Here is an 8,629-nt window from a genome sequence, read left to right on the forward strand (position 1 = left end):
ATATGTGAATGAAAATGGGACTAAAATATGCATAAAATGCTGAATGTGGAAAACTCTAGCTCAAGTACAGGGAATGTTTCTGGATTTAGCCGATATTTTAAGCATCGATATTAAAGGTGACTTGGCTGAACATTTTTTTTCTTTTATTATTCATGTATTCTCTCTACAGTCATGTATTGGTTGTATTCTATTTTCCTTACTATATATATGTTTAATTCCAGGTTCACCAACTGGCATTCAGCCCACATACTGATTCCAAAGGAATTATGGATCTTGTGAAATTCCTTAGTCCCAAGCATGTGATTCTTGTACATGGAGAGAAACCTAAAATGGCTGTTTTAAAGGAGAGGATTCATTCCGAACTGGGAATCCCATGTCATGATCCAGCAAATAATGAAACCGTATCCATTTCTTCAACACTTTCTATCAAAGCAGAAGCCTCGAGCATGTTTATTCAGAGTTGTTCAACTCCTAATTTTAAGTTCTTAAAAAGAAACTTGATTGATAAGATTGATCCTGATTTGAAAGATTTAAGTTACAAAGCAGTAAGGACTTCAAACATGCTTATACGTGAATGCTCAAATCCCCATTTCAAGCATTTGAATAGAAATTTGGACGCCAAGTTTGATTCTAGTTTAAGTTGTGGTCCAGAGCTACAGGTAAGTGATGATAGAGTGAATGAAGGGATCTTGGTGATGGAAAATGGTAAAAAAACCAAGGCATTACATCAGGATGAACTATTGCTACTCTTGGGAGAACAAGAGCATGAGGTCAGGTTTGCTCATTGTAGACCCATATATTTTGGTAGCTTAGATGAGATCCATGTTAAGGATAGCTTATCTAGAAAATCTTTATGGCTTTCCCAGCTATCTTTTAAGCTTTCAACCGAACTATCAGACAGGAATGTTCAAAATCTTGGGGAGTATCTTCAAGTTGAATCAATTACACTGTCCATTTGCTCAAAGGAGAATTGCCCTTACAGAACTACAAATAGAATTGAAAATGAATCCACTGCTATGGTATTTTGTTGCTGTAGTTGGCTAGTTGCAGATGAAATCCTTGCATGGAAAATCATTTCTATCTTGGAGAAACATGATCTCGGTTCAACATAAAGGGGAGCCTATTATTTATGGTTTCCTTACATAAATGTACATGGGAATATGCATTATGAGGTTAGATCAATTCATGACTTGTGTTTTGGAAGCTTTGAATGGCTCAATTGATGACATGGGAATGTTCAAAATCTGGAGGTTTAAATTATGAATGGTTGGTTTTGGAAGCTTTGAATGGCTGAAAGTCAGAGCTGATGGTCTATGTAAAATTGCAAGCGGATGTGTAAAGAGTGGTGATTTTTTTTGGTACAACAGAGATAGCGAGATTAGGACCATAAACTTCTTTTGTCAATAATACATCCGTGAGCTACGCTTCTTTTGGCAATGAGTGATGTTTTTTATATTAGAGTTTTTTTTTTTAAATTTTTTTTTATTAATAGGTTTATTTGTTTTATCAGAGTTCAGAAATCTATGTTGTAAAAACATGACAAGTTATTGTTTCTATTTGCTAATAGGAATGTTCTACTTTGTTTTATTTCGATTGCATTTGTGGAATCGTTTTATACCATTATTGCTTATCCAAGTATTAATGGCATTGTTCACTCCATTTTATTGTGTTATAATTAAATTACAATGTTTTCACATTAACAAATGTTGTTCATTTAAAAAGAAAAACATAGATGCCACATCACTCCTTTTTATACATAATATACTCAGCCAAATATAAAACCAACCAAGGTTACATTGACCCAATGGATTTTTTTTCTCGGAAAAAATATCAATTCAATCTTGAAATTTTGTAAATGTATCAACATATTATACCTTCAACAATTTTGTCAATTAAACTTTTAAAAATTCATGAACTAATAAATTCACATAGATTTGTTTTTGAACATCATTTGTGTATCAATCAAAGAACAATCTATAGCAACGGAAATGGAACAACACTTCCAACTAATTTACAAAATGAAATGTTGGTCATTATTGGAAAACAAAAGACTTGTTGAACAAAGAAATTGAAACCCCACGTTCTACAACCCTACCTTTTGTAGAAACCTCTTTTTTCCCTCTTAATTGAATTTCTTTCTTTTTTTTCTTCTAGAAATTCTCTAAACATTAGATAAAAATATTGTTGTCATGTCATTATGAGAAAATCAAATTTATTAACATTACTACAAAGAGTATAAAATTCCTCTCCAATGATTAAAGAGCATATGTATACCTAAGTTTGTTTCAAACTCTTTTAAATTCAGTTAAATTGACATACTCGCTTGTTTTTTTTTTTTTGGTTAATTTTAGTAAAAAAAAAAAAGTTGAGATGAAAGTATTATAGATATTTAAAAATAAGAAATGAATAGATATAAAGACTTAGAAGAGTTAACATGTGAGAAAACTGTTTATTAGATGGGTTTTGTTGAATGAATAAGAATCCATCATCTAGAAGATCCTCTGATTTTCTTTCTAGTTCTTAGTTGGCAATTGTTTTTCTAATCTTATATTGTATTTGTTCCTAATTAATTAGTAATCTATATACCTAAATATACTTTACTTAATTCAATCCATAAGCGAAAATTTAGGATTACATACAATATCAAATTCCTTAGAAATATCATTTTAAAACATGTTAAACCAAAAAAGTGCGTTTGCCGGGAGTCGAACCCGGGTCTATTGCTTGGAAGGCAATTATCCTAACCGTTGGACTACAAACGCAATATGTCATTGAAACGAGAAATTAATAAAGCTTTGTTTGTCTTACATAGGAAGTCACTTTGTAAATATCTAATTACAAATTATATAAAACAAATCACTTATCACGTATGTATTAATAATAGACATTTATATTTAATTCAATACATATATATATATATATATATATATATATATATATATATATATATATATATATATATATATATGTATTAATGGACAATTTGACATTTCCATTCCATCTATATTTACACCTTACACATATTTCAATTTTAATTATAAAATTGGGTCATCTTGTTTCAAACTTTCTATCAAGGGTTCATTTCTATTAGTTAATAAATGATTAACAACAAAGATTTTTGGATGGTAATTGAAAGAGCGTTAAAAGGTGGTTGTTTTAAAAGGAATGAATTGTACAATTGGGTATGAAAGAATATCTTTACCTAATAAGTGCTTCAAGAAATTTTTACCCAACTTAATAAGATTTTTAGTAGTATACCAGAAGTTAGGATCATGTCCCAAGAGAACTTTTTATGCATTGGCTTCTAATTAAAAACTTTTTATGCATTGGCTTGATCACCCAATAACTTTAGGGTTTAATCTCACTATTAAAACATGATTTTTAGTAATCTTGAATTAAATTCTTTAGCATGTCTTAAATCCCATTGAATTAGTTCTTGATTTTTAATTAGAAATAAGTCCCATAATGATAGTGACAACCACGCTTTGAAAAATCTTGATTTAAAACTCTTGTGCTTTATGCAATTTATTGTGATTTTGTTGAAACCGCTAAAATGAATACTCAATTACGTGAATGAGTATAAATCTTGTTGTTTTATATTGTTCATTGAATTAGGACTTGGATTAATTGATTTGAGGGTCAATTTGCATGCAATTATATTTTTGTTTCAATGATTGGAATTGAGGTGGATCATCCAATATCCCACTCTTTTTAACTAAGAGAAACACTAGTTTTACTTTCTTGAAATTTGATTAAGATTCCTTTCTTTCCTCTTCTTGTCTTCAATTTGCCCCCGTCCCCTCCAAAGATCGGTTTGATATGCAAAATTAAATAAAGAATCTCATAGAATTAAAGTAAAATCACCCAAATTCCCAAGAATTACCTCAAAGAAATTGAAGATGCAAAAGAGATTTGATGGATAGATAGACCCATTCTTGCAGCAAAAATAGAAGATTTTATCGAGCAATGGAGAGAGTTTTTACACTAAGTTGAGAGAATGTGCTTACAAATCTAAAAAATGATCAAGAGATATGGTCAAAGGAGTGAAAATGGGTTTAATTTGCATAGACATGTTTGAAATTTCATGACGCTTGACCTCTTTTTGCACAAAGCATTGCAGCCCTTACCTTGAATGTCGCGACGCTCAAGGCCTTTGCAACTACTGCCCTTGAGTGTCGTTGCACGACAGTTCACGACGCTTGCCTTACTAAAAATTTATTAAAATGATGGATTTGACCCGTTCTTGCTCCTTCTAATTCTGGTATGAGTGATTCTTAGTTGTGTTGAGCTTGTTATGATGTCTAGATTATTATTCTCTATAAAAAGATGAATTTAATAAATGTATATAAGGATGAAGGAAGAGTTAGATACTAAAAATCACGACAACCAAACCCTAACCATAATTATAATAAATTGACATAAATTTAGATGAAAGATTAAAGTTGAGCTATTTAATCTCATTCTTGAGATCATGTAAAAAAAAGCTAAGGTCAATGGTTTACGTGGCATTTGTCCCTTCATGTTCTATATCTAGAACCAATTTTCAAAAGATCAATAATTTATCAACCAAACTAAGACTTCCTTTGGACAAGTAATAATTTAGTTTTTCGTTTTTAGTTTTCGAGAAGTATATTTTTTTCTTTTCATTTTATTGCAATGATTTGTTTCAATCTTAAATTGAAGAGTTGATGAGTTGATGCTTAGCAAAATTTCAAATTCCAAACTTTTTTCAGTTTTCCAATATTAACTTGGTTTTTGAAAATATGGTAAAGATAGATATCAATTTTTAATGTTCCATAATGTTTAATAAGTTTTCGAATTTTAATATATTTCTAATAAATTTGAGTTTGATGGAATGGAGAGTTTATAAACATATTGGACAAATTTTGTTCAAGATTGAAATTATGGAGTACACAAACATGTTAGCCACAAGATTAAAATATTATAGATACATTGTAAACCTGTAAATTTGAAATATATATATTTAACCAAACTTATAGTTCTAATTACTTGAATAGTATTGAATTAACTTTCTAATATAATATATGTTTTAGTTAACCTAACCTTGTCAATTCTTGTCCTGGACATTAATGAAATACTCAACACTTAACAAAGAGGTTGCATCATATGTGTCCTCTACATCATTGCTTCTATTTTAATTAACCTAAACAGTGTCAACCATATAGTGATGAAAGCTAGCTATATTTTTTAATACAATAAGGAATAGCGAGATTCAAACAAAATAATTCTTGGATGGAAAATTAGGTATGTACCTTGAAATTTAAGGATCAAATTAAACTCTAAATGCATCTAATCGAATTAGAAATGAACACATACTTTTACCTAATTAAATAAAAAACTAGGCTTTTGTTAGTGATCATACCTTCGAAGCTCCCGATTATTTGTAATCTTCTCATGACTTGAACCGGATCGCCACTAGCGTGTTGACCCGCTATTTTCTGAACTTAGAACTGGATTGTGGAACCCGATGAGTGAAAGATTTAAGAGAGAGATGAAAATTGGAGGAATGAGTAGAGATTTTGAGAATTAGTTCTTCGGTGAATAATTTATGAAAGCAATATCAAAAGAGTCAAAAGTCTTTTCACATTGAAAAACCAATTTTATAACCTAATTATATGCAAAAATACATGTAGTGAATAATGCCTGTAATTAGTTCACCAAAACTGGCTCGACACCTCATATTTCACTAACCATTGCTGGATTTTAGCTAGTGGCCTTGGTGTCAACATCTCATGTAACCACATAGCCTACTACGAATTAGTGAGGTTATACAACAAAATGTTGAATTTTTTCTCTAACCTTAGTCATGGTTTTTTCATCATTCTAGTCAAAGTCAAACTTTGGCTTTTCAAGTAAAAAGCCAACATTTTGATTTTTTACCATTTTATCTTTCTTGACTAATTTCGACATCTCGAACATGAACCCACATTTATTTTTTTGAAATTCAAATCACATTTGAATCAATAGCCAGTCAAAGTTTGACTTTTGGAAGTAAAAAGTCAACCATTTGATTTTTTACAACTTTGACCATTTTCATCATTTTCAAGCTTTCAAATTTTCTCTCCTTTTTTGATTTGAACTATTCAAACTAATCTAATATACTTTTCTTAGATTATTACATATGAGCTAGTATGGGAACCTAATGAACCTATATATCATGGGTTACAATGATCTAAGACTAACTGACTAAACTATTTTAGACCGAGCTAATCAACATTCATTAACTACTAGATCATTTCATTAAAGTCTCATAGTTGTACTTCCCTCACTATAGATATATTTGTGTCCATATGATATAACTATGATTAGTAAGTTAATCATTCATAGGTTGTTTGTAACATCGACTGGGTAAAAATACCGTTTTAACTCCGAGAATACATCTTGTTCCTTAATTCCCACTAATCTACTATTGAACAATTGGTTTAAGATCCAACCTATAAACCAAATTCCTCTTGGGCCAATGAGAGGGTGGGGTTCCTTGTTCAAGACCTCTGTGATAAAATAAGAAGAGTGTCAATAACAGTGAATATTGATGCACATTTAGTTAATCAGCAGTAGGAACAACTATATGTGTAGATAAGTAGAGACAGTAAGAACAAAAACATTGTTAACCAAGTTCGATGACACTGCATCTATGTATAGAGGATCTTTGATCTGTTATGAGAGATTTTATTACTTTGAAATATAAATCATAAGTAAATTCTTATGATGTTAAGTATAGAGTTTTTACATTCAAAACTTCACTCTTTACTTTTGGTGATACAATCTTATTGGAATAAAACTTATCACTATCATGATTCAAAGATGGTCAAGATAAAATCTCTCACTTAATCTTTTATCTCATCAATCAATTGATTAAGGACTTCTGGCGAAGATCTCCCCCTTAATTGTATATCTCATCAAACATCTTGATTAAGATATAAAAATTCTCTATAACAATGAAGCTCTTTGATCTTTGATTTGATGATTACTTCAAATGTTCTTCATAGAACATCACAAATATATACCAAGCAAGAATTGTATACTTACTCATTGATGATACTTGCTTGCTTGACAAGTATTTTTTCGCAATACTTTCCTTATTGGTTTTCTCTCTTTTTCGGTATCTCTTTCATCAATTAAGGCTGTATATATATAACTATGAGACTCTTTGTTAATTCTGAAGATAAAGGAAATATAAGGAATTCCAATATCATTTAATAATATCCGACGATAAGATATTTAATTAAAAGAATATTTTATATTAAAGTCTTTTAATAAAATATTCTCTTCAACTACGGAGGTCTTCTTGAAAAAATAATATTCTGAACAAATATTTTCTTAAAAAACTAAAGACAAGCCCACAACGAATCTAAAAATCTCCCCCTTGGAATCAGCTTCCTTTATTTGTTCAGACATGCACACACTCAGAATTGTTTATTGCCAATATCACTTTATAAAGTAGAAAATAATTACAGAACACACCCAATCACAACATAACCACATTAGAAAAGAAAAATTTCATCTAGCTAAGCTTTTCACAAAAAAAAAAAAAAAAGACATATCAAAATTAGAAGAAAGTCAAGCAGCACCTTCAAACTATCACAAAATCAGACAATAGTCAAGTAGCACTCTCAAACTATCATATCAACAGTCTTCACTTTAAGTCTCAGTTCTCCCCCTTGCATGCAAACAAATAACTAGAAAGTGGGAGAAGACTCCTAGGATTCAACAAAATGCTGGACAACATTCACTTCATTCATATCTTGGATAGTAATACTGAGAGATCATGATTCATTTGTCAAGAGCTGAACCATGCGAGAGGGTAACTCATGAGAGAAATGTAAACCCAAAAAGGGAATATTCAGATTTGTAGCCAAAGATTGAACACCAAATCGAGGAGGACGAAAAAAACTTTGTTAAAGATATGGAATATGAGACCGTTGAAATAGCTTATAGTTAGGCATTATTGTTTTAGGAGCAGGTTCTTTCACATCAGACTTAGTTAATATATCAGGGTGTTAAAGAGTAGAAAAGCACATAACAGTCTAGGAAAGTACATGAGAATATTTATCCTAAAAGTATCCACATGTCTTAAAACATGATGATACACAAGGTCGCCAACATCAACTTGTGAACCTGTTTCTACTAGATATAAAAGATTTACTGGTATAGTGGAGACAGTAGATAAGTGAGAAGTAGGATGCCAATTATTAATACCAATTTTGTAGAGAATGACATACTTAACACTTAGCTTCATAATAAAAAAGATTGCCCATCAGAAGACCATTGTCGAGCAGAACCTCCTAAAAGCTCTAGAGTAAGCTATTATGGGGTTGGAAGAAAAGCAAAAAATTCAGAAGGAAGTGTATTCTTCAAAAATGATTTTATGAGAGCTAGAGAAATAGTAAAGCATTTACCTCTAACATGAACTTTCTGATATTCAGGTGTTCTGTGATCTTTGAAATTCATAGGTAGATTTACAATAAATTCTTTGATCAACTTTGGATAGAGTTGACCAACATCAGTGATAATAGGCAGTAGACTAGCAGAGATGAAATCAAGTATTGTTGAATAGAAACGATATTGATCAGGAATAACTGCCTCGTCAGCAATACGTCTTTGGACC

At 30.7% G+C, this 8,629-nt stretch overlaps 1 protein-coding gene and 1 non-coding gene across 2 annotated transcripts in view; one reads left to right on the top strand and one right to left on the bottom strand.

Annotated features, from left to right (window-relative positions):
• Positions 1-1,587, top strand: part of LOC103498350 (cleavage and polyadenylation specificity factor subunit 3-II) — a 40,875-nt gene extending 39,288 nt beyond the window's left edge. The window contains exon 13 of the mRNA XM_008460925.3: positions 222-1,587. Within this exon, the coding sequence (XP_008459147.2) occupies positions 222-1,112 (891 nt within the window). The 3' untranslated portion in view covers positions 1,113-1,587. The remainder of the gene's footprint in view (positions 1-221) is intronic.
• A 1,103-nt stretch (positions 1,588-2,690) lies between these two features.
• Positions 2,691-2,762, bottom strand: TRNAG-UCC (transfer RNA glycine (anticodon UCC)). The gene has a single exon. It is a non-coding gene; the product is annotated as a tRNA-Gly (tRNA).
• Between the last annotated feature and the right edge of the window lie 5,867 nt (positions 2,763-8,629).

The sequence above is a fragment of the Cucumis melo genome, chromosome 11 (genome assembly GCF_025177605.1).
Source record: "Cucumis melo cultivar AY chromosome 11, USDA_Cmelo_AY_1.0, whole genome shotgun sequence".
Taxonomy (NCBI): Eukaryota; Viridiplantae; Streptophyta; class Magnoliopsida; order Cucurbitales; family Cucurbitaceae; genus Cucumis; species Cucumis melo.